General features: G+C 48.9%; 1 protein-coding gene across 5 annotated transcripts in view; it reads left to right on the top strand.

Moving 5' to 3' along the window:
• Positions 1–26,311, top strand: part of EPHB1 (EPH receptor B1) — a 473,975-nt gene that overhangs the window by 205,568 nt on the left and 242,096 nt on the right. For all 5 annotated transcript variants that reach the window (XM_072792651.1, XM_072792650.1, XM_072792649.1 and 2 more), the window contains one exon: positions 1,586–2,267. In XM_072792651.1, the coding sequence (XP_072648752.1) occupies positions 1,586–2,267 (682 nt within the window). The remainder of the gene's footprint in view (positions 1–1,585; positions 2,268–26,311) is intronic.

The following is a 26,311-nucleotide window of genomic DNA, read 5'->3' as shown; positions in this document are numbered from 1 at the left end:
GGCTTGGTTAAGGAAGCTGTGACTTTATGAACCTCCTGCCCCTTTTTACCTGTTACTGAAATAAGTTAGTAGGTGCATTTCTTGGGCCATTCAAAACACTTCTTCCTCTCTCCTTTCTATCCTGTCTCCTCTTATGGCCATGTGACCATGGGCAAATTGCATATCTTTTCATCTGTAAATTGGGGTGACAGTATCTAGTTTTCAATGTTATAGGGACGATCAAGAGATGGCACTTAATAAATACAGTGTTTCTCTTCTCCTTCCCACCTACAGGGCTGCTAAAAATGAGTTTTCTTTTCCAATGTGAAGTGTGCTGTCTCTCCCCTGCTAAGAAGCTCTCCTTCCTCCCTGTGTGACACCCTCCAGCATCTTCTTCCATCCTGTCCCTACTTGCAGTTTGCAGTTTGCACACAATGAAGTTTGCTTTGTTCCTTAAGGTTCTCACGTAGCAGCCCCTACTCCTTTTTTTTTTTTTTGCTAGCAAAGTAAACGTTATTATGGCCCTGAGGTTGGAGCTCCAGGTCCTGCAGAACACTTGAGAGTTGGGGCCAAGGCCTCTCGTGTTGGCCTCAGCAACTCCATCCCTTTCAGACTCAGGTGGAGAGAGGCTGGTTGGGGGAGACCTGGGGTCACAGCACATGCCGCGGAGGAAGGCCACCCTGCCTGCTAAGCTAGTCAGCTCTCCCTTGATCGGTCACTGCAGCCAGACCACTCCTGCCTCCTCATTTCTTGGATCCTGGCTTTTTAGGTTTGAGTGTGGGTTTGGCCTTTTTCATAGGACTCTTGTCTCCCACCAGTTTTCTGGTCTAGGTCTTTCAAAGGGATCAATGTTATTAAACAAAAGTTTATGAGAATCTATGCTTGTTGAGAAATTCTTAAAAGCCTCGTATTCATATGCTTTTCACAACTCCAAAGGTGCTTTACCACCATAAAAGAATTAGGTTCAGAACTGAAGCTTTCCAAGATGAGGAATGACCTGTAGTCAGACCCCTCATCCACAGAGTGGCTGTGGAGAGGAGAGACTGTGGCCCTTATGTATCAAGTCCCTGCTGGGCGGGAAGCTGCAGGTTGACCCTGTGGATGTAATGAGCCAGAGTCACAGCAGGAGCCGCTGTCTGTTAGGTGCAGAAGGGCTTCCTAGAGTGAAGTCTATTATATGTCAGGATGGCCAGCAGAGAAATCTTTGAAATCTGCTTATTAGGAGGTCTTTAAAAGCAGGTTAGAGAGGTGGCTGGGTGGCTTAGTTGGTTAAGTGTCTGCCTTTGGCTTGAGGTTGTGATCTCAAAATCCTGGGATCCAGTTCCATGTTGGGCTCCCTTCTTAGCGGGGAGTCGTCTTCTCCCTCTCCCTCTGCCTCTCCTCTCCCTGCTCATGCTCTCTTTCTCTCAAATAAATAAAGCCTTTACAAGGAAAAAAAAAAAAAAAACAAGTTAAGGTTAGGTGTGCTCATTCATTAAACCAGGCAGCTAGACTGGTGAGCTCGTAAGGCCCCCTCCAGCACCAGGCTTCTCTGCTGCCTCTCGTTGTCTTCTCACCCTCTCTTTTGTGTTTTTGCATGTGCTCATCCGTGGCCGGCTTGGGACAGTGGGAGGAAGTCAGTGGCTATGATGAAAACCTGAACACCATCCGCACCTACCAAGTGTGCAACGTCTTTGAGCCCAACCAGAACAACTGGCTACTCACCACCTTCATCCACCGGCGGGGGGCCCATCGCATCTACGCAGAGATGCGCTTCACTGTGAGGGATTGCAGCAGCCTCCCCAACGTCCCTGGCTCCTGTAAGGAGACCTTCAACCTGTACTACTATGAGACTGACTCAGTTATTGCCACCAAGAAGTCAGCCTTCTGGTCTGAGGCCCCCTACCTCAAAGTAGACACCATTGCTGCAGATGAGAGCTTCTCCCAGGTGGACTTCGGGGGAAGGTTGATGAAGGTCAACACAGAAGTCAGAAGCTTTGGGCCTCTCACCCGGAATGGTTTTTACCTCGCTTTCCAGGATTACGGAGCCTGTATGTCTCTCCTTTCTGTTCGTGTCTTCTTCAAGAAGTGTCCCAGCATTGTGCAAAATTTTGCCGTGTTTCCAGAGACCATGACTGGGGCCGAGAGTACATCTCTGGTGATTGCCCGGGGGACATGTATCCCCAACGCAGAGGAAGTAGACGTGCCCATCAAACTCTACTGCAACGGGGATGGAGAGTGGATGGTGCCCATTGGGCGCTGCACCTGCAAGCCTGGCTATGAGCCTGAGAACAGTGTGGCCTGCAAGGGTAAGTCCTGGGGCCTCTTAAGGCCTCTGCTTCCTGCCCACCTGGGGTGGGGCCCAATCTGCCAATTTTCCCCACTTCCAGCCCTGGGTCATAAAGGAACAGAAGAGCCTAATGGCTTGTTCTAAAGCTCTGAGGAACCTACATTCCCAGTGCTAGGCATGATGAGTTTTCAACTGTGTCCAACCAGAATGTTGGTATTCATGGTGGGAGAAGAGATAGGGAGAACTCCAAATGGTAGATAATAACTTAATAACCACTTACTTATATTTAGTTTTGGGCCACGGACCTTCATATTCCCTCGCACATGCACATGTGTGCTCTCTCCCTCTTCCCCTGCCCTCCCCTACCACAGACACACACACCCCTGCATCATGTTAGGACCCATGTTCTGAGGCATGGAGAATGTGGGTTGCCATAGACAGTTCACTCAAGGGTAGTTAAGAAGTGGCTGAATTTGGAAAATATTTTAAGTCATTTCAGTTCGGTTCCCTGACTACCCAACTTGGCCCCGCACCTGTGTAGCTCATTACCTCAAAGTCCTACGCTCAGCTGTCTTACCCCAGGGACTCAATGCCAGGTCCTGGGGCAGGGATGGGGGCTAGCTTTCATGTGTCCTGGAAGAAGGTGAGCTGTTAGAGATGGGGGGAAGTGGTACCAACTATTGTGTTACTTTTGCTTGAACGATACAGAATGGTGCGGCCTTTGTAGTTTGGGAGTGTCAAGGAACTGTGTGCTCATACTGGCTCTGCTCAGTCCAGGAGAGCACATGTCTAAAACCTGGTAATGAATGAGCTGAACTGGCTTGAAATTCTTCTCTGAGGGTAACTAAGAGGGTCTCGAGAGCCTATACAGCTCATTTCTCCAGTAAGTTCATGGGAGCTTGAACACGTGTAGCAGACATTAAGAGCTGGGGAAGAGAACACTGTTCTCTTACTACATTTTGCCCATGACAGTCAAAGTTTCAGATTCACATAAACCTCAGAAATGACCACCATGCCCCTAACTCATCGTTTAGGTTGCTTTGGACCACTGGGGGACAAGTTGAGGCTGTATTTGCTCCTTCTGCTCTGCTGTGGGCTCCCTGTCAGCTCTCCTCCCCATTGTCACCCACCTCCCCACCTGAGCACCAGACTGCCCTTGCCTGTCTCCCGCCCCCACTCACTCAGCTCCCCAGATGCCTGCAGCCACACACCAGGCACAGGATTGCCAATGCCCTTCAGCTCAGCAGTCCTTTGGACTCAGCTAATTGCTTGGGCTGGGGCACTCCTGCAGCCTCTCTGAGGACTGCTGAGAGCAGAGAGCCCGGCCTTTGTATCTTTATTGGATTTCTTGGTGATGGGACCTGTGATGGATGGTGTGGAAACAGAGGGGAGAGAGTGCCAGAGTGAGTGATGAATCAAGGCAGACAGTTTTAAAACCAGCCTTGCCTGGCCCCACCGCACTCCTCTCTGTCCCCTTGGTTGGGGGTGGGCAGGAGGCGCCTTCTTGGGCACTTGTCAGGTCTGAGTGGGGACCCAGGAACTAGGCTGACTTCTTAAAAAAGGTGCAGGTACAGCAGCTTCCAGGCAGGCTTGCAATAGCACCGGTGATTTCTGCAGCTTCGGAGGGCTGCCATGCTGCACTTGCTGGCTGGGGCCCTCTTGTTTTTCTCATTATTTCCCGAGCAGAATGGCAGGAACCAGAGCAAGCATTGACTGGTTCTGATTTAATTGCAACTCTGGGAACAAGCTCTCATTTCTTTGGGCTAATTGGAACTTTTCTCTTTTGGTTTGAGGGGGGGGTTCTGCTGTCCTTGCTGCTTGTCAGTCACCCCCTCTGGTTGTTGTGGGAGGGCCTATAGAGACAAATGTGTCAATTCAAGTGGTTTCTTTCCACTTTCCCTACCCAGCTCCAACCCCCTTCTGACTCTTGGTGGACATTCCTAATCTAGAGTTATTATGAGCCTGGCGCTTGATTTCACACATTGCTTATTGCCAGTGCATCGGAGGCTGGAGGAAATGTGGAGGCCAGGCACAGTCACTTTGCCATTTAAGAGGCACAGGCAGCCATACTTTGGTGGCATTTCGGAGAGTGGGGAGTGGCAAGCTCTGGTGACAAAATGGATCTTGCAGCCCAGCAGCCTGGCTGAGCTTAGTGCCCCTAGAAGGGCAGAGAAGCACCTTTGTTTTTCTGTCTCAAGAACTTTAAGACGCATCCTCCAAATCTTAGCTGTTGGCTCTGCTGGCAGTCGGGCTTTGATGGCTGAGCCAGAGCTCCCTTCCCAGCCTGCCCCAGGGAGGTGAAGAAGTCTTGGCCATTGATGGTGATCTTGGGAGGACCCTGCACCCTTTGAATGGAGATGGGCAGTACCTGTGGAAGATTTTGTGATTGGTGTCCGTGGAGTGTCTCCGAGCGAGGGTACCACACCCATTTTGGCTACTCATGCTGTGCTGTTCGGTGGGCACCGTATAGCCCTACACAGCAGTTCTGGGGTGGCCTGCCTCATAGAGCCAGTTTTCATAAGGCCAGAAGTGTGGAGAATGGGGGATGCCAGTGAACTGTGGGTGAGCCTCCATCAGCTGTCTTGGTAGGACTGGAGAAGGAAGGCAAGCTAATCTTCCCTAGCACAGCTCTGAGGATTAATGCCCTGGAGCCTGGCTGGGCAAAGCCTGGGTAGCTCTGGGCTTCACACAGTTATACTGATCTGATAAATGTTCTTTTCTGGATATTTGAATCTGAGCCTTTGCTTGTATCAAATCAATAGAATATCCATTATATTATACTTTGGCAAGACAGATTTTTGACATGGATAGGAACGTTATTCTGACTTTCACTTTGCATCTGCTAAACCCTCTCCGGTCAAAGTCATGGTGACCAGTCGCTCGGTTTTGCAGAGACACCTGGAGACCAATTAGGCATCCCAGCCAGTGAAGAGTGGTCCTGGCCTAGAGCTGCTCCTGTTCTGACGAGGGTGGTGACGAGAAGGGGGCAAGCAGAGAAAGCTGTGTGTGTCTGTGTGTGGGGGGGAGGTAGATCTTAAGCATTAGATTGTGCTGCAAGTGACAGTTTCATTTTCTAGAGGGCTCTGTGACCCAAGGCCTCTTCCAAACTCATCCTTGCTGCTCACACAGGTTGGACCAGTCAGGGAGAATCATGGTAGCCTGCTAACCCCACCAGTGACTCTGACCCCATCTATGAAATTGTTAATTACTAGGAAAATGGCCCATCTGCCCCGACTTCAAGCCTTATGCTCATCGTGTAGTGGATTAATGAGCAATCATGGCTTTGCCTTGACCCACCCCATACCTCCCCTACTCAAGTTGATGGCTAAATCGATTTTCTGTGTGGGTTCCTGCAGTCTGTCCATCCTTGGGGCCGGGGACACTGAGAGCTGGTGCTCAGCAAGCTCATTCTGTGCTGTGGATCCTGAAATACTGTTCCAGCTGAAGTCAGCATTGGGGAGGTTGGCTGAGCTGAGACTGACAATTGTTAGAGGGAACCTGGCACGGGCAGGCCTCTTAGGTATCTATCAGAAGCCTCCGGGCTACAGTATCCCATTTAGGTGCCCAGGGATGGGTCTCAGGTGCTGGGACAGACGCGGGCAGCCAGATCCTAGCTGGAGCAATGCACCCATGGGGATTGATTCTGTCTCTGCCCCTGAGAGCTCCTTGAGGGCTTGGCTTTCCCTCCCAGGCATAGTCCCTGGAGCTTCCAGCAGGAGCTGCCTCATTAGCCTGCCTCTCCAGCCACTCAGAACTCAGGGAATGACAGTGCTGTACATGGCCTTCGCTGTCATTCTTCCTTATTCCTGCTCCTGTGGAAGGTTAGGCCAGCCTGGGCTTACCACTGTAGAGGGCACACACTGACCCATGGGGCCCAGGCCTTCATTGTTGGTGCTGTTACTCGCGGGGCGTGCAGGGAGATGAAAGGGTGGAGGGGGTGCCTCCAGGTGGAAGAGGCCTAACCTAGGGACAGGAGCTGGTTTTAGTGCTGGCTCTGCTGTGAGCTTCTGGTGGTTCATAGGTAAGTCCTTCACCACGATAGCCCTGTCTTCTCTGCCTGCTTCTCACGGTGGGTGAAAATCAAGTGAGTAATGGATGTGAGAATGCTCTGGAAGCCATGTGTGATGCCGTGTCACTGCCCTTAAGCCTTAAAACACACCGTGTGACTCTGGCTTCTAAGGGAATAAGATTCTGGAGTGAAGGTGACATGTGGTACCCCCCCACTCAGAGGCACAGGTCAGCAGGAGACCTGGATATTCATCCCTCACCTGCCCGCACCTGTGCAGTCTCAGCTCCATGACTGCCCAGCAGCAGCCAGTGGTCAACACATATAGGTGACCCACTGTCAGGGGGTCAGTTAACACAAATTTGAAGGGTGTGGCTCATTCAGCTGCCCTGAGGCAGGGGGTATAGGCAGGTGGGCTTTGTGAGCACGTCTGGGAAGACTCCCCAAGCCTGAGAGAGATGATGGTTACCTAAAGCAGTGATTCTTGACCCCAAGGAGCAAGAGAACCCACAGGAAATGTTTGATAAAATGATGTCCCCAGGTGGCCCCTTCTGAGATGTACTGGGTAAGTCAAGTGGGGCCCAGGCCAAGAACCCCCGATATAAGCTCTAGACCAGAACCATTGGTGTTGTTGGAATATAGAAGAAGGGGCTTAGGGGAGGTCACTGGAGCCTTCTTGGGCTTGTGGGGTTTGTAGAAAGAGTGCACCTAAGGGGGACATAGAAGGTGTCTGCAAAGAGGGACTACAGGAGTGGGCTGGAGAGGGGAGCAGACTGAGCAGGAGGCCAGCAGGCCAGCAGGAAGGACAGGCTCAGAACATCACTGCATCTGGAGGAGAGGCTGAAAGGCCATAGAGGGCCCTGACACCCTGAGCTGCTGGAAAACTGCAGAGGAGAGAGGGCAGAGAGCTGAGGGAGGCCTACCTGGGGTTACAGAAAGGAACAGAGGAACAGCCTTCCCCGTGGCTGTGTCACTCAGGACCATCCAGAGAGCAAACATTAGGGGTGCCACTGCTGTCTTCAAGGGCTCGGTCGAACCCACAGGATTCCTATGCCCTGCTCAGGGCCTGCCATTTCGGACTAGGGCTAAAGATCCCTGTCCCAGAACTAGGAATCCACATGGCTTTTCCCAGGGGACTCTCAGGTCAGCTAAGACCTTTCCAACTCCTGGATGTTGGCAGGACCTTGACAACTTCTAGAGAAGACAGAGCAGTTCTTGGTTCATCCGTGTCCTCCCCCACCCCCTCCACCCCCGTGTGTGTCAAAGCTCTGATGTAGGGCCTGAAACCTCCCCAGCACTGTCTCATGCAGCCCTCCCTGCACTCCTCAGGCCAGCCACTTCCCTGCCAGCACCCCAGAGGCCTCCTCACCTTCCCCGCTGTTCCTGCAACTCCCCTCTATCCAAATAGGGACTTTTTTCCTTAGTAATTTTCCACCTACATGTAAATTCCTTCATGCCTGGAAACCCAAGGGACATTTTGAACCTTTCAACAGTTTCGGCGCCTTTGTCAACTTGAGCGGCAGAGATGAGCCAATTTATAAGCCTGGGGGAGTTGAGACGAAAAATCTGCAGGATTTGAAGGTGGAGAAAAATGTGTCTAATTTAACTTCCCTTGGAAAAAAGTTGCTGGGGCCTGTTTCTATCTCCCCCGGGGTTGCTGATCCTGGCTTTGGGTCACCACTTCATCCTCAACCTGGGTGCTGAAAGAGGGTGTGTGTGTGTTTGTGTGTGTACACACGTGTGTGCATGCACCGAGCTGGCAGCTGCTTCCAGGGCACTGGGGCACCCCGTCTACTCACTCCAGCCCATCAGCTGTTGGCTGAGAGTGAGAGGAAGCCTCCTCTCAAGCCCCAGGGAGATCAGCTCCACTCAGGGCTCGGGGAGGCCAGGGTCATTAACACCACAGCCTTGTAAGATGAGCTTCATAATAGGATTTCCCAACAGGCTACTTCATTTAGAAGTCTCTCGGGCTTCCTCTACTCCCTACGGTGGCCCTGCCCAGCGCCCTTCAGAGAGGAATCCAGTGTAATTGGCTGGATGTAATGGGCTGTGACACCGGCATGAGCAACAGCAAACAGAGCTGGAAGGATGCCCCACTGCCTCACCGACTCCGGCACATGGGACACGAGCACTCGGTCCTGGACTCTGGTGGCAGTAGGGGATGGCAAGGGGGGTTGAGGGGAGGAGCTTTGGGCTCCAAGTCCCCTGTGCTCTGTCTACTGCCCCTCTGCCTTTGAAAGACAGGGGCAGATTCCTCTAGTGTTGACCAAATAATTGTGATTTTCCCAGGTCAGTGCTAGAGTGGCGGAGATCGATTTGGCAGTGTTCTGTGCCTGAGAGCTGCCCTGGGTGGGAGTCCACGACTTAATAAATGTGTGCTATCAAAGATGCCAACAGGGACACCATGTCATCACGCTCAGGTGGTGTGGGTAGAGGAAATGTCCCTGGGCTAGCAGTCTAGTTGGTGCCACCACTTACTCCACCATCATTGGCCTGTGAAGAACTAGAGTCTGAAACCACCCAGGCTGGGTGGGCATGTGAAATGCTTAGAGACCATCTATGCTGACCACCACTTTCTCCATAGACAGCGGGTGGCCAGGCAGCGTTTCTGGGTACCAGTCTAGAGAGCCCTGGCTGGGTTAACAACAGAGCCGGGATCAGAACCCATGGTCTGGGGAGGCCGCCATCTGCTCTGCGTCTGAGACTGGATTTTGTTGAAATTAACCATCCTTCAACACATAGCATGTATCTTCAGGACTGTCAGACTTCTCTCAGCTCTTCTCTCATAGATGCCCTCCCTTGTGTCTGTGTTGTCCCTTGTTTTTTTTTGGGGGGGGTGTTGGGGATCCCTGGCACCATGTTTTCTAACCGTACTTTTCTGCACTGTATAGAACAGAGCTCCACATTGACTATCGCCATCTTCATTTTAACCTCTCTGGGTGCAGTAGTGTCTCTCCAGATGCCCTGACATGTAGATCTGCTTGTGAGGCCATCCAAAGGGTGTGCAGCTTCTCAGTGTAGGGGGGCAACCCCAAGCTCTCTGGGAAGGATGAGGTTGAGGCTTTGTGCTTACAGAAGAGGGCAGAAGGAAGGTGGTGAGACTGTGGGCTGGAGGCCTGGTCGTGGCTCTCTAATGGGCACCAAGGACCAGCATGGGTCCCCAGGGCTGAGTCCCAGCTTAGGCAGGTCAGTGATCAGACTTAGCCACTTTGCTCCCTGTCCTCATCTCTCTGGAGCTGGGCAGTCCCTGCCTGAGCACCAATATCCACACAAACTCCACACAAAGTGAGGAATTACTACATTTGACTTTGAAGCATGAAGATGAAGATCAAACTGAATCTGAGCCCACTTGGAGTGGGGGCCTTCAGTGCTGGGCCCCAGGGAGCTCTGATGGTCTGAATTCTTTTTCTACTGCTTTTGGCCATTGACAGGCTATATTGACAGGGCCCTAAGGCTCTTGAGTCTTATTTCTCCCTGATGGCATGGGCATGAAGAAGACTGAGAAGAGCCAGTCTAGAGCAGGTGCCGGCAGAGAAGGGATGCATCCCAGGCACAGGCAAACCACCAGGAGCAAGCCTTAGTTTGCCAAGAAGGCTCTGACAGGGACAATGAGAGAGAGGCACTCTTGCCTTTTCCTAGGGGAGGGATCTCTGCCTGTAGAGGTCCTATCTACATTCTCCTTGCTGGCTGCACTAAGGCTTGGGTATCAGATACCTGATAGGGAAGCTGAGCCTCTTGAAGGGCCAGCAAGTGAAGGCAAAGCAGGCAAACCCTAGAAAGATGTGGCTTCATACAGAGGAACATGCCTAGGTTAGCTCTGGTCCCCAGGAGCTATATCCCTTATGACGGGAAGCATCCCACCTTCCTGTGTGCCCTCCCAGCCTACTATCGAATGAGTCCATGCAGCTGCACGTATGCTGGACTCATCATCTTGTGTGTGTGTGTGTGTGTGTGTGTGTGTGTGTGTGTGCACGTGCACATGCCTGTGCTCATGGCCAGGGAGTCAGGAGGAAATCAGTTCAGCCACATCAGGCCCTGGAGAAGTTGGTGAGGGGAAGGAGGCGCTTCTGAGAATCACAGGACAAAAATTCAGGGCCAGGATGGGCCAAACCCAGCCCTAACAGGTTTTCATTGAGGGTAGGGCCCAGTTCAAGGGAAGATCTGGACAAAGAAACGGGCCTTTAGTTTCTGGCTTCTCCTTGGCCCCTGTCTGGAATAGCCCACCAACCCCTAGTGGTGCACATTCCTAGCTGGCCTAGCTGTCCTAGCTGGACTTACTTGGTCTTTGAATATGACCTTTGGGGACCTGTTCTGGTAACATCCTTGCAGGCGTGGGCAGTTCTGGCCTTCCATTCCTCAGTCAAGTTGGATTCCACTCATGAGTTCGTGTGGCTTGAGTGGTACGTGTGCTCATTCTTTCTTTAAGTACTAACTGGGCAGCTACTGATGCCAGGTCTTTTATGCTTCTATACTCAGATTGAGCGATTATACTTCTAAGAATTTGCTCCATTCTTAGTTCTCAGAAAGTGCTCACAATACCCAGAGGACAGGGGAGCCACAAGTGGCTCTGTTGCCCTGATGGGACCCAGTAGAGGATAGCCCCTCCCAGCTAGGTGAGACCTCTAAGAGGAGTTGAGTCCAGCCCACCAGATAACACTATGAATTCCCACTGTGGTCCCCTGGCCTGCTTTCCCACACCTCCAGTACAGAGACATTCGGACTTCCTGAGGCAGCCTGGTTCATCAAAATTCTTCTTCCTAATACTGAATCAGGGGCCCACTGATCCAGTCCTTGGAATGGGACTTTTATGCAAATCTCTCTTCCACCAAGTTACCCCTTGTAGTGATTATTTTTAAAATGTTTTGGGGTTAAGCATCCGACTCTTGATTTCAGCTCAGGTCATGATCTCAGGATTCTGGGATCCAGCCCCGTGTGGGGCTTCCCACTCAGCAGGGAGTCTGCTTAAGATTGTCCCTCTCCCTCTGTTTTTCCCTGTTCATAGTCTCTCTGTCACTCTGTCTCTCTGTCTCTCTCTCAAAAAAAAAAAAAATGGAATGGGTAGTACATATGAAAAGGGTTTCCCTCCCACTCTGGTCCGCACTAGGGTCCCTCGCTGTTACTGTTTCTGATACTCTCTTGCAAAAAAGGCCTGTGCATTTGCACACCCAGAATATAGATCTACTTTTTCCCCACCTGTATAGGGACATATTACCAGGGCTTCCACCCCCCTACACCCCTTTCTTATTTAACAATGAAAGTTAACAGTAGCTTGGCTCTATTACATAGAAATTTGCCTCATTTTAAAAAATGATTCTGTAGTGTTTTATTGAACAAGTGTGCCTTTTATTGGTCCTTCATTTATATACATAGAGGTTGCTTACTTTTTTTTTTGTTAGTTATTTGTAAACAATGTTTCAACAAACATCCTCGCATCTATCTTTGAACTTGTGTGGGAGCGTATCTGTGAGTCAAATTCATTAATTAATTTATTCAATGAATATTTATTGAGGCCTTTCTATGTGCCAAGTACTTTTCTAAGAGCTAAGGATGCAGAAAATTCTTAGAAGAAAAATTGCTGAATCAGAGTATAAAAGTTTTTAATTTTGATAGATATTCCCAAAGAGTCTTCCAAAAAACGGTGTTTTCTACTGATTTTGCTACTTCCAATCGTGTAAGAGAGTTCCTATTCCGCACACTTTTGCTAAGAGAATAAAATGTCAATCATTAAAAAAAAAAAATGTCAATCATTTTTATCTTTGCCAATCTGATGGATGAAAACTGGCCTCTCACTCTGGTTTCAGTTTACATTTGTCTTGTTATGAGGGACATTGAACATAGCAAACTTCCATGATTTGCCCTGTTCAGGAATTGTTCAGGGCTTGACAAGTGTTTCCGTTATAACACATCATTAAATCAGGTGAGTTTGCTTGTTACAGACCATTTGGAGTTTGCTCCCTCCATGGTATGGTCTACCCTTCACTTTTCTCTGTCTCATTCCCTCCTGGAGGGCATCCTGCCTTTTATCTGCTCTTTGCCCACCTATAAAATCAGGCTGTTTTGGCACATGTCACTCATCCATTTTGGCATTTCTCACTTGGTGGCAGGTGACTAGTCTGCAGATGGTACAGGGCAGATGTTGGTGCTCAAGGGCCAGCCCCTTCTCCTGGTCCAGTCCCAGAAAAGCCAGTCAGCCTGGTTTGATGGAAAACACACCTCACTTTCCCATCCTTCCTTTCCTGCCTGGAGTTGGTTCTGGGCTCCCTGTACACCCTGTGAAGCCCTGCTGTGCCCCACATATCTCTCAGCTCTCAACCTTTGGCCCAGACCCCCTGACCCCACATCCTTTCCTTTGATTCTCCCAGCTTGCCTCTGGAGACTTGGGCTTCAGCACACCTTGGTGGCTCTGCCTTAACCACCCCTTCCTAAATCACTAGTGCTCAACCCTCACCTACCCCAGCCTCCTCTTTATTTCTTCTGCATCAATCCACCCTCAGAAGAGCCTCCCAGCAGCCTCTGTCCTGGCCCTGACCAGGCAGCTGTGTTTCTGCTTGGGAGGGCCTGGTCTTAGCCCTGGGCAGCTGTTCACTTCCTCCTTCTTTTTGTGGCTTTTGTCTTCCAGCTCTGCAGGTTTTCTTTCTCTCTGAGGCTACAGAATTCCTTCCTCCTTTCCTTATTTCAGTCCCCCTCTCCCCTCTTCCCCTCCCCTCCTTACTTCTTCCTTTTTCCTATCCTGCCTCCTTGCTTGCTACTTTTCTGTTAAAAATAAATATATTCAGGTTAAAGAAATGAGTCAGCTTAAAGAAAAAAATAAATAAAATAATACGTTAAGAACCTGGCATGTAGATATGGCAAAGCCCAATAAAGATGATATGCAAATGACTGATGTTTGAAAAGAAGGCTGAGCGCATGGCCTAAGGAAGCAGGACAGTCCTGTGGTTCATTGTTGCATCATGGTGAGGGCTATTTGCGTATGGAGCAAACCCTTCTGGGTTGGCTTCCGGCTTGCACTGAAGCACTAATCTAGTGTGGCTATCATCTGCAGAGCACTCACTATGTACCAGATGCTCTGCCTAATTCTTTTCCTGCATTATCTCGTAAATCCTTAACAATAGCCCTGTGAAGTACATATGATTTTCAACCTCATTTTTCAGTTGAAGATACTGAGACACAAAGAAGCTCAGTAACTTTGCCAAAGTCACACAGTGTAAGGACTCTGGGGCCGGCTGATAACTGCTGTTCTCTACTCCCCCTTACATACACTCCCCAAACTGGGGAAGAGTGAGATTCCTTAGGGGCAGACTTGTGGTTGTGGTGGGGTTTAGGGCTTCAATATCCCATTTGGACTGAGATATAATCCTTCACTAAGGGACCTAAGGAAAAGTCATCAGTTTGATGGGCATTTCCCATTGGCTAGGGATGACCCAGGAGGTCCATGGAGGGATCGTGCTTGAGGCCAAACCTGTCCACCTCCATCTTGTGCCCGCCTTCAATCTCAGCCTCCTTCTCCCCAAGCTCCTCATGGGCATGGTCATGCTTGCTGTGTCTCTGCATCCCAAATGCCCGCTCCGTGCCATCTGTTAAATGAGAACAAAACAAAATGCATTGAAAACAAAATTTGTGGAAACAGGGTGAGAGCCTAGGAGGGAGAAAGGCTTTGCGTTAGGATGTGTAAGAAAACCTCCCAGCAGCACTGAGTAGCGTAAGCTCTGAAGAAACCAGGCAGGAGCCACGCGGGGGTTGCTGACAAGGCATGCGCTTGTAGAGGTGATGATGGCAGAACCAGATGGAGGAAGTAACCAGGGATGGCGGAGGCCTTGTCTGTCTGTTGTCCAATAGAGTGACACGCTGTGCACACACACACAGAACAAAATCAACAGAATGGCCGCAAGCCCATACGTCGTGAAACCCTTTCACTAAAAGTTGGTGAGAACGCCTCAGTTTGACAGAGGACATAAGGTCAGTGCTACGTGTGTATTTCAAGTGGAAAATGACAATCTGCTCTTTGCACAAAATGGATAGAGCTTCTCATTGAAATCGTATGGAATATGCAAGAACTCTGCCAAATCATGAACTTGGCAAAAATTTGCCTGTTCTGGGAATTAGGCGACTTGAAGGTTTCTGTTTGGTTTTTGGGTCCGCCACACACATGCCTGCATTGATCCGAATGTGGAGGTCCTGGTGACGCGGGGCTTTTCTTTCCCTACTGGTTCTGTTTGTCTTCCCTTCTGCGTCTTTAGCCAAGTTGGTCTCCCTGTTTTCTTTTCCTCCATTTATTCTATTCTCTTGTCTGTCTTCTCTCTGGACTTGATTCAAAAAGGAAAAAAAAGAGAAACACATTTCATTGGTAGAAGTTTAATGAATGGATAGTTATTTCCTTTCACCGTTTTTATTTTTTCCCTAGGAAACTGTTTAGATGCAAATTGCAATAAAAATGAGTTCTTTCATTTAGTATAATGCAGGAAATCAATGTTTATCATTGAAATCAATTGCAAATATTGTAAGAGTGATTTTTGTCATCAAAATTATTAATATATAATCACACGTGTTGATAATGAGATCATTCATTAAAAAGAACAATAACTTTTTTTTTTTTAAATGCCTTCGTAGAATGCTCTGCTTCTCTGTACTCATTTTTTTTTTCCTTTTCTGGGGCATATTCTTCTTTTTTCAGCTTCTTCAACCCCACTATTGATTATTTTCCCCATTGGAGAATTCTTTCAAGCTCTCTTTTCTCCCCTAACATCTTTTAAATCTTTCAATCCAGCTACCGGTTAAAAACCAGCCACCAAAGCTGTTGATTGTTGAATTTAACTTTCCCAGTCAGGGTGACTAATTCAGTCTTTGGGGTTGATGATGCCGCTCTCCCTTTGTGGGTGCCTCTGCCCACTCACCTAAGAATTTCCTCTAATGGAAACTCAATTATTTGGGCTTGACAGCACCAAAGTGAGCAGTAGATCCCTCCTTCCCTCCAGGACTTTCTGCAGCCCGGGGGGCAATGGCTTTGGTACCCAGAGAAGGCAGCACGTCAGTACACAAGCCAACTAGACAGCCATCCACCCACTTCCTAAGGACCCAGGAGGAGGAGGAGACAGAGGTGGCTGCCCCTGGACATCCAGTGGGTTGAGGGCCTCCATCCTCTCCCTCCCCTAGCTTCCTCCAGGGGCAGGGCCCTTTCAGGCCTTTCCCCACAGACTCCTTTCCTGCCTGTAGCTGTGTGCCCGCCCCTCCTTCTAGGCCACAAAGAGCTCTGTAGACAGACATTGTGCGCTGTTTGCCAACACGGGGGCCCAGGGACACAGAGGGGGCGAGGGAGAAGCCATCTGCTCTCTCCTTTCACACAGACCTTTGCTTTCTCCCTTTCACTCCCCTCGCTCTCTGTCTTAGAACGTGCATACAAAAATAAAAAAAAAGCAGTTGCTAATTAGAGCAAGAGAATGAGAGTGAGCCTGGAAGGGGGTGAAGCGGAGAGGCAGGCCCTGTGCAAATCAGCCCGCTGGTAAGAGCCAGTCGGGGAAGCATGAGGGGGGCGCCGAGGGGGCTTCGGAGGGATATTTTGACAAAATAAGCAACAAAGCTTCTTCTTCGGAATGGCAGAGGGGCTTTGTCTTAACTTCTCATCACAGAAGGGGAGGAAATAAGAAATGACAGAGTTTCTTGTCCACTCCCACTGTTGGTGTCCACCGACCTTTGCTCTTATATTTTCACTCCTTCAATAGTCCAGGAAACAATAGTCTCTATCAGGGGGACATTTAAGTGTGTCCTTTTATTGGTAATTTTTGTTCTGGCTGATAGCTAGTGGGAACTCACTGGCTTCCATTCCCAGGCTGGGCTGGCTGAGAGGGAGCTTCCCCATGCAGGAGCAGCTGAGTCATCAGGAAGCCAGAGCTGGGAAAAAAACCCCTGACAAATCAAGACTTTCTGTCGGGGCTGTTTTTCCCCACCACTCTTTCCTATTCTTGGTGCACCAGGTGATTTCTTTGCTCAGCCCCGTGGTGCTAACCTGGCCAGGAGCAGCTCTGATGTGTGCGTGCTGAAGTGCGTTGGCAGGGGGGCAACTGCAGCCCATGTTAGAACAGGATGTTGCCCCAGCCCTGAGCTCTGTAAATCCACCCCATGCTCATGGAAGGTTCTGGACACGGCAGCTGCCAGGGCCAGAGCCATCTGCCTGGCCATTCTGCCTGGACTTAGAATGGAGTCTTCCTATCTTCTTTCAGCCAGGTTTACTCTGAAGGTCTGGAGGCTCCAGGAGGACCGCCTCTGGAAGGCCCGATGACCCGGTGGCTAAGCTAAGCCTCAGTAGAGATGCAATTTTTTCCAGGCATAAGCTTGAAGGACTGATGACTCAGATAAGGAAAGATTTTGATGTCAGTATCCCATGTGTTGAAAGAATGAGGTGATTACGGGGGTTCTTGTGAACGTGAACAAATGCAAACGAGAACATGGAAGCCTCGTCATGATACACACTGACACGAACTTGTCAGAGAGGAGAGGAAAAGGAAATAGAACCTGGAAAGAAGGATTATAATTAGTTCACTCTCTTCCATGGGATGTGTAGGTGATGGCTACCCATGAGAACACAGAATGACATGTCTGGAACTGCTGGGAAGATCTCCTGACTCTGGGATGAGGTCCCCAAATGAACTTTTCAGGGTCCATACTCAGTGCACCTGTCTCTGACACACGGGGTGCTTCCCAGGGAGTTCAGTGCAGCCTGCCTTCACCCTGCCCGAGGACCCCCTCTGGGGAAACGAGGACACGAGTCTACACACCATGCACCAAGCCAGGCCAGCAAAGCTGTTGAGAAAAGAGCCGTGGATGGGGTGTTGTTCAAAGCCTGCGGCAGGAAAGGTTGGGCTGTTCCAGTCTGGCTTCGCGTTTATTAGCAGAGTGGCTTCTCTGGGCCTCAGTATTGCTCTGCATTAGCTGGTTGTTTAACACTGGACTCAGGTTTGCTGTGAAGACTCTATGAGACTCTGCCTCTATGGAGCTGGGCAAAGACCTTGACACCTTGCAAGGGTTCAAAAATGGATGTTGATGTTACCGGCATTTTTGCTGTTAAATAAGACGGAGGATAATTTTCTGTTTGGTGCTGGTTCCCTTGAGACATATGAGAACTCTGGGAAGAATGTGATAAACGTACAGAGATTCAGTAAATATTAAGAAGGCTTAGATAACATGATCTGGGTCATGGGTACGTAAAATATTTTAATGCAGAGTCATTGAAGATGGTGGAAGCCACCCATCTAGTCATAAATGGATATGAGTTTGCTCAGTTTGTCATTGCAAGGTTAAGTTCTTGTTTAAAATTCTTTTTTAAAAAATTTTTGTGACTTTACATTTCATTTAAAAAGTTGTCTTATAGAGGCATATCTGGGTAGCTCAGTCTATTAAGCACCCAACTCATGATCTTGGCTCAGGTCATGATCTCAGGGTCATGGGACTGAGCCCCACATTAAGCCCCATGCTCAGTGTGGAGTCTGCTTGAGATTTGCTCCCCCCCCCACTCTCTCTCTCAACTAAATAATAATGAAGAAATCTTTTTAAAAAATTGTCATATAGAAAATCTGACTGTGTTTGGTAGGAAGTTTTATGAATTTTTTTTAAAGATTTTATTTATTCATGAGAGAGAGAGAGAGAGAGAGGCAGAGACATAGGCAGAGGGAGAAGCAGGCTCCACGCAGGGAGCCCGACATGGGACTCGATCCAGGGACTCGAGGATCATGCCCTGGGCCAAAGGCAGGTGCCAAACCACTGAGCCATCCAGGGATCCCCAGTTTTATGAATTTTAATGCATGTACAGATTTGTGTAACCACCCTACAAAGCAGAACACAGAAGAGCTGCCTTATGATGTTGCTTTGTAGTCTTTGTGAGCACACGTTGTGACTGCTATCAGTGATCTAGTCCCCACCCCATTGTATCATCTGAGATTGGCTTCTTTCACTTAGTGTAATGCCTGTGAGATTCACGTAAGCCTGTGTTTGTATCAGTACTTTGTTGCTTTTTATTGCTGAGTAGTATTCCATCATATGGATGCACCGTAGTTTGTTTATCCATTCACCTGTTGAAAAGCATTTGGATTGTTTCCATTTTTTTTGGTAATCATGAATAGAGTTGCTGTAAATATTCAGGGACGGGTTTCTGTGTAGACATATGTTTTCATTTCTCTAGGCCAGATACCCAGGTGAAGGATTGCTGGGTCATCCAGAAAGTGTGTGATTAATTGCCAGATGGATCTTCAGAGTGGCTGCTCCATTTTGCATGACCACAACAATTTTTTTGCATCCTTTGCAGCACTTGGTATGATCAGTATTTGTTATTTTAGCCATTCTGTTAGGTGTGTCTTGGTATCTCGGGTGGTTTTTATTTGTGTTTCTCTAGTGAATAATGATGTTGAATGTCTTTCATGTGCTTATTTGCCATTTGTTTATCCTCCTTGGTAAAGTGTCTATTCAAGATGTTTGCCCAAGTTTTAATTAGGTTGCTTGTTTTCTTACTATTGAGTTTCGAGAGATTTCTTTATATATTTTGGATATGTCTTTTTGTTGAATATATAGTTTGCAAATATTTTCTTCCATTCTGTAACTTGTCTCTTCTTTCTCTTAACACTGTCTTTCACAAAGCAAGCATTTTCAATTTTGATGAAACCCAATTTATCCATTAAATGCTTTTTTTTTTTTTTAAATTGAAGGCTTTGTTTTCCTAGAGCAGTTTTAGATTCATAGCAAGATGAGGGGAAGGTACCAAGATTTCCCATGTGTCCCTGCTTGCACACATGCATAGCCTCCCCCATTTCAACCTCCCCACCAGGGGTGGATATGGATCACAGTCAGTGAACTTATACTGCTGCTTCATAATCCCCCATAGTTCACATTGGGGTTCACTCTTGGTATTGTACCTTCTGTGAATTTGGACAAGTGTATAATGACACGTACCTACCATTAGGGTATCATAATGTTTAGTTTCACTGTCCCTAAACATCCTTGGTGCTCCACCGATGCATCCCTCCTTCTCCCTTAACCCCTGGCAATCATTCATCACTTTACTGTTTTGGAAAAAGTACTTTTTCACTTTACTTTTTTGGAAAAGCCAAAAGCCACAGCTTTGGCTTTTCCAGAATGTTATATGGGTGTATACAGTATGTAGCCTTTGCAGGTTGCCTTCTTTCACTTAGTAATATGCATTCAAGGTCTCTTCCTCATGCATTCCTCATGTCTCTTCATGGCTTGACAGCTCATTTCTTTTAAAAGCTGAAGAATACTCCATTGTCTGGAGAATGTATTCATTTATTTCTCAAGGTATCCAGCCAACTATCTTTTCAATTGATCCAGGTGATGGATCATACTTTTGGTGTCATGGCCAGTAAAGTAATTCCCTGCCTAACCCCAGATCACAAAATTTTCGCCTTATGTTAATCTTCTAAAAGATTAACACTTCTATGTGTCACATCATGTCTGTGATCCGTTTTGAGTTAACTTTTGTTTAAGGTATGAGATTCAGACTGAGGTTCATTTGTTTTATCATTTTGCCTCTGATGTCCAGCTGTTCCAACATGAGAGAGCTGTGGGGATGGCTCTTTCACCTCCTCCAAGCCTTTGTGTGAATAATACTGTCTCTGCGTGATCCCTGAGTGACTACCCCATTCATGGTGTGGGCCACCCCACTAATGGCGTAGGCCACCCCACTGACAGTGTGGGCCACCTCACTCACAGTGTGGACCACCCCACTCACTGTGTGGGCCACCCTTAACAGCCTTCCCCTTATCCTACCTTGTGTTATCTTTCTCCATAGCACTCACCATGTGTACACATCTGACATAGTGTACACTTACTGATTTTTTTTTTAATTTTTATTTATTTATGATAGTCACAGAGAGAGGGGCAGAGACATAGGCAGAGGGAGAAGCAGGCTCCATGCAGGGAGCCCGACGTGGGATTCGATCCCGGGTCTCCAGGATCGCGCCCTGGGCCAAAGGCAGGCGCCAAACCGCTGCGCCACCCAGGGATCCCACACTTACTGATTTTGTGCACGATCTGCCTCTCCTCGCCGGCACGCAGGCTGCACAGGGGAGGGATATTTGAGTATGTGTGGGGAGGGGGTTGCTTGTGAAGGGATGTGTCCTGAGTTGCCTGTCAGTGTGGGGTGCATGAGGAGACTGGGGCCACCTAGGGCACACGGCTGCAGAGGACAGAAGGCACAGGCCTCCCCATCTCACATGTTCATCAGGCCAAACAGGTTTGTCAAAGTTAATGCTCAGCTCTGAGCTCTTCTCTCACCCACCCGCCTACCATATTGTTTGAGACAAATAAGAACTTAAGCAATTAAACCATTTTCCCTCTCATTCTTAAAGTATTTATCCCTTGAAACGTAAGCTTTATCCCTTTTTCACCCTTATACTCCTTGAGAGAAAGAAAGTGCTCTAATGCCCTGGGAAAATTATCTTAAATTCTAATCAGCCCTCCATCCGGGGTGTTAGAACCGACTCAGAGATGAGGTGGTTGGCAGGGCAGGGGGCACGCAGGGAAAGCTGTTTAGACGGCAAAGTCAGCTGGAATGGAGGCTTTCAACTGGCTGCTGGTGCTTCAGTTCCAGCGAGGGGGCTTAACTCATCAAGTGGGAGGCCCAGGGAGTCCGAGAAGCAAACAGCGCAAAGATGTGGAGACACCCGCAGAAGGGAGAACAGATGAAAGAAACTGGGGTACAGAGTTGATTAGCTTCCTGTCCCCCACAGTGGAGCCTTCCTCTTTATTCTGTCCCTACCCTGAGTTCCACTGTCACTCTGCCCCAGGCTTTTCCAGTAGCAGGTGGAGTGGGTGCCTGCCCTTGTGTCTCCCTGGGGTCTGCTCTGCGATTTCTTTATTGGATAGCCTGGGGGTTGGCTGGGTGGGGAGGCGCCGGCTGGGCCCTTGAAGCCTGTGTTTCTGCAGCAAGCACACTGTTCTTAAAGTGAATGTTAATTTGAAGTCTTGCGGGGAGAGAAGGGGACTAGAAGGAAGGGGATGGGAGGGCTGCCACTGTGTCTGTCAAGACCTGGCTGATGGGCAGCCCGGGGGGCTCAGTGGTTTAGTGCCACTTTTGGCCCAGAGCGTGATCCTGGAGACCTGGGATCGAATCCCACGTCGGGCTCCCTGCATGGAGCCTGCTTCTTCTCCCTCTGCCTGTGTCTCTGCCTCTCTCTCTCTCTCTCTCTGTGTCTCTCATGAATAAATAAATTTTTTAAAAAATCTTTAAAAAAAGACCTGGCTGATGAGGGCTGGCAGGAAGCATTTACAGAAGGAGCTGATCCTTTCCCTTCCTCGATGCAGGGGAAACCAGCCTCCTAGATGCCACCGCACCTCTGGCCCTAACCCGGTACCCTGCATGTCCAGTGGGTCCTGGCAGACGGCCCTCTGTTCAGCTAGCCCTCCTGCTCTGCTCTTTGATGATCTCTGAACAGCCAAGGCTCCTTGTCTGTTTGGAATCCGGACACATACCATGTTTGTTCCCACGAAAGCAAACCCATGTTGTCTCCAATTTCTGTCTCATTTCTACCACTGGATGGACCAAGTCAACTAATTTTCCCTTTTGATAAATTTGTTTCAGTTCAGTGGGAGGAGCTGCTGATTTTGAGTCATCAGACCTATGAAGGTGGGGGAACCCAACTTGTAATATTTCTTAAATTATACTTTAATGAAGACGCCCATTAACACTTGTAATAATTCACAGAAAGGAAGCCCAAGCAGAGTTTGTTGAAATGTCTTCCTTTGTCTTTTCCTTTTCTTTTCTTTCTTTCTTTCTTTTTTTTTTTTTAAGTGTTACCAGCTTAAACAGAGGTTTTAATTATGGAACAGAAACAGAAGCTAGCAGAGTCTGGGAATTTCCTTTCACCTGTGTGCACCAGTCCTTAGCCACACCTTCCTCCTCTGGCTCCTCCCAGAGGACTTGCCCCGGGAGAGGCCACCTCTCCCCTTTGCCCTCCCCTTCCTTCTGCTGCAAAGCATCCTTGGCTATGAACCAATGCTGTGTGTAGATCTTCCTGGCTGGACAGAGAGTACCTAGGTCGTTGCGTCTTACGTGTGTGTGTGTGTGTGTGTCCGTGTGTGTGCATTTAAAGAGGTAAAGAGGGTTACAAAATTGTGACATGATTTAAATGTTTGCTTTCAACAAATAAATGCTTTTAACATACAAATTGCAATACTCTACGTAATGCTACCAGAAGATACTCGCAGGATTCATAAAATGTATTCATGTCCAGAGCCCTAGAGGATGGCTGGTTGGACAATGGGATAGTTTTAAGTTGTATGGACTCCTTTCAGTCTTGTGAGGAGATCTCACTGAGTGTGAATTTGAGGTCTTTCCTGAATGGGAGTGGGGCCGGATGGTCTCCTTACCCTGTCTGTGATGGCCCTGCGAGGCCTCTGGGTCTGGGAGGGTCAGTCTCGTGTGTATCTGCTCATCCCAGGTTGGTCATATACTCCTTCCGGGGAGCCTGGTCTGGGTCTCCCTCTGGAGCCAGGGTGGGTGCTCCATCAACAGAGACATTTGGAGTCAGATTCAGAGGACAAAAATCTGACGCAGGATTGCACTGGGGGCTGCTGGTGCAGTCACTCTCCTTCCTCCAGTCTGGGGAATGTGTCCTGTTGCGGAAACCCCACCCTGAGGCACCCTCTGTGATTCTAGATGCTCATGGGCCCTGTCACCCAGGTCCACAGCCTGCTCTAAATCCACGCACACAGCAAAAGGACTGTTTTCTCTGGCTATGTTGACTGGCTCCCTCACTGTCCCCAGGGAGCAGGGCAGGGGGAACTAGATAGTGAAAGGGCAGGGCTGACCAGGGTTCAGAGCCCCAGGGGAGGCCCAGCTCAGCTCCCTGCTTCTTTATTACAGAAGAGCCAACTGCAGGACTGGCAATAGGAGGGGAGCTGAGTAAAGCTCTCCTGGACTGTATTCTGGTCTTTGAAAGGAATCATCTGGGCAGAATTAGAATGTCCAGAAGTGCTAAGTGTGGGTTGGTGTGGAGGTTCCCAAAGAATATGGGGACAAAATAGTTCTGGAATGCTGATCCCTAGAGAAAGATCCTACAGCTCCATGCTCCAAGGACTTATCCCTTCAGGGAAACGTTAGGACCCATTGTCTGACCTGGAAAAAAACACCGAGAAGCACATGGGCAGAAGGGACTATTCAAGGGCTGGTAGGAAGTTGGTGCTTTGGCTGAAGGGATGGTCTTCAGAGAGTGCTAGAGAATGCTTTAGAGCTGCATCTGGCCTGGGGGGCCTGTCTTGTCTCTGCCTGTATCTTGCCTGGTGGAGATCATTGCCACTGGCAGGGTCTCCACCCAAATCCTGCCCCAGGGCTCTGTATCCACCTCTTGTCTCCAGACACATCTTCCTAAATCCCAGACCGGCCCAGGCATCCTCCGGGCTCACACGCTCTTATAACTCTCCACTGCTGGAAGAGCACGTGCTCAGGCAAGTTGAGAGTGCACACATACACACAGATACCACAGGCCTCAAGCCCAGCGTCCTTAAGAGTGTGAACTCTGGGTTTGAATGTGGTTGCTGCTGCCTACTAGCTGTGTGACCTTGGGTGGGTAAACTTAGGTCTCTGTGCCTCAGTTTCCCCAGTTATAAAACAGGCATTATAGCAACCTGCTTCCTAGGGTGGTTGTGAGAACCATGTGAACGCTCGCGGAGTGCTTAGGCCTCTGCTGGGTCTCAGGGAGCCGTGGGCATGTATTAACCGGGGCTCTTTCCCAGTCCTGTCGTGGGGCATGTGGAGCCCTCCCCTTTCCACTCAGCAGTTTCAACTTGAAGCCTCCTCAGCCTTTCAAGGCCTCCCTGAGCTCCTGCCTCTTCTCTCAAGAGCTTTGGATTTCCTGGTCAGTTGACAAGGGGACATCCTTTTTTGTTCCCACCTGCCTCACTTATCTTTGCCTATCTGTTCCCCACCCTCTCTGTCCCCTGCCCTCCAAGTGCTTGAGGCCAACTCTGGGCCCCTGGAGGGTCAGCAGCCCTCTTTGTGGCCTGTTCCTTGCTTGCAGAGCTGCTTCTGTGTCACACCTGCACGTCCATGTCCTTCTTCCCGTTTGCACTCTTCTCCCTGCCACTGCCCACCTCCCTCTTCCTCTTGTCTTCCCCTCTCTCCATCTTTTCCTCTTTGAATCTCCTTGCTTCTCTGACCTCCCCCACCTCTCTCTTAATGAGAACTTTCACACATCATATTGATTTGGAGTTTTAAAAAGCCAGAATTGATTTTTCTGGGGGACTTTTCACGATCTTATTTTTAAATGTAGGAAGAAAGCTGTTTCCAGAGCTGTTGACTTTGTTCTATTGAGTTAGGAGTCGATGTTGGAAACTCTTTTCCGGAGACTCAGAGAGCTCAGGGACCTCCAGTGCCATATCTAATGAGCTGTGGGTGGGGGCCGCCCTCCCTTCTGCAGCCCGAGCCTGGGAGCAGAGGGCCCTGGCAGGGGGAGGCCTTGCACACTGGCCTGGGTTGGAGGATGAGGCTAAAGAGCATGTCCAGGGAGTGAGCACAGACAAAGCAGACATACTATAGGCCTTATGGAGTAAGGGGCAGGCTGCGGGACAACAGTGGTGGGAATTTGCAGACGAGGCCACAATTTCTGCTGCTCTGGCATCAGAGACAGGTTCTGGGGACCGTCTCATCTATTCCCACATGTAGCATGTACTGATCTGACACCTGTGTTGCGTGCCCGGCCCTGTGCTGAGGGTTTTGCCCACATCATCTCATTTAATCCCAATAACCCCAGGATTCAAGTCATATTATTTACACCTCACTTGATGAGTAAGACAACATTTTAGCAATAAATTCAAGTTAGTTAAGGGCAGGGGTCCGTGGGTGGCTCAGTCGGTTAAGTGTCTGCCTTCAGTTCAGTCCTGGGATTAAGCCTTGTGGCAGGCTCCCTACTCAGTAGGGAGTCTCCTTCTTCCTCTCCCTCTGCTCTTCCTTGTGCCCTGCTCCTGCTCATTCTCTCTCCCTCGCAAATAAATAAAATCTAAAAAACAAAAACAAAAACAAAAAGTTAGTGAAGGGTAGTGGGCTAAAAAAACTATCTGTAAGGGTGTAATAATAGAAAGATCTAAAAGAGCAAATGAGGGGGAAGAAAGGCAACATCTTGCCTACCGGGATGTTTGTATGTGCACATATGTTCACACGTGTAGACTGCTTTAAATCTTTTTGGGAATAAGGCTGGATACATATAAATAAACTAACAGAATAAATGAAATAGTTGAAGATATTGGATGAAGAGAAATTAAAGGCAGGGAAGTAAGATGATCTGTAGCCAAAGGTCCTGACTCCCATGTTTGGGGTGGCTCTTCTGAATCAACAGGTTGATCATCACCAGGTTTGACCTGCTCCCCGCTTCCTTGGGTGCTGCAGTCATGAATTGTGTGCTCCTTTTGCCAAGAAGAGTTCAAAGCTCCATGGAAGCAGCCAGAACAGGAGACTCACCACACCTCATCTGACTCGGGCTTCTGGGCAGGGGCAAGGAGGATGGGTCAAGGGCATTCCTGGGTTGATGCAGCAGCCCCACCCTGGGCGCTGAGCCGGGCGGCCCTCTGGCTAATGCAGAACAGCTTCCTCACCTGGCTCAATAAAGGCAGCATGGGGCAGGGTCATTTCACAGGAAGATTCAAATGGTGTGGTTTGGCAACTCTAATATTGTCTAGATGTGTTACAGAACAATTTTGCTTTTTTTTTTTTTTTCTACCTGGCTAACTGCTCCTCATTTTCAGATTTCAGCTTATGGGTCACTTCTTCAGAAGCTACCCCCTCTCCTCTGGGTGCCTATGATACCCGTAGTGGCCAAGGCATTTCTTTTGTAATGCCACACATGCTTCCCTAAACAAACTTTTCTGTAAAATTGCAGTCTATGATAACAGTGCTTCTGGGGGAAAAAAGGTTAGGGGTTGTCATTTAACATCTGCAGAACTTTGTAGCCAAAGCCCTAAGAAAAACAACAATCCTTATGAAAACAGTAGCTCAGATAAATCTCTTTCAGTGTTTGCACCCAGCCTCACAGGAGGTGGAGGCTTTTAGCTCTGAACCTTGGGGC

The sequence above is a fragment of the Canis lupus genome, chromosome 22 (assembly GCF_048164855.1).
Source record: "Canis lupus baileyi chromosome 22, mCanLup2.hap1, whole genome shotgun sequence".
Classification (NCBI taxonomy): Eukaryota; Metazoa; Chordata; class Mammalia; order Carnivora; family Canidae; genus Canis; species Canis lupus.
This window is presented reverse-complemented; position numbering and strand designations above follow the sequence as displayed.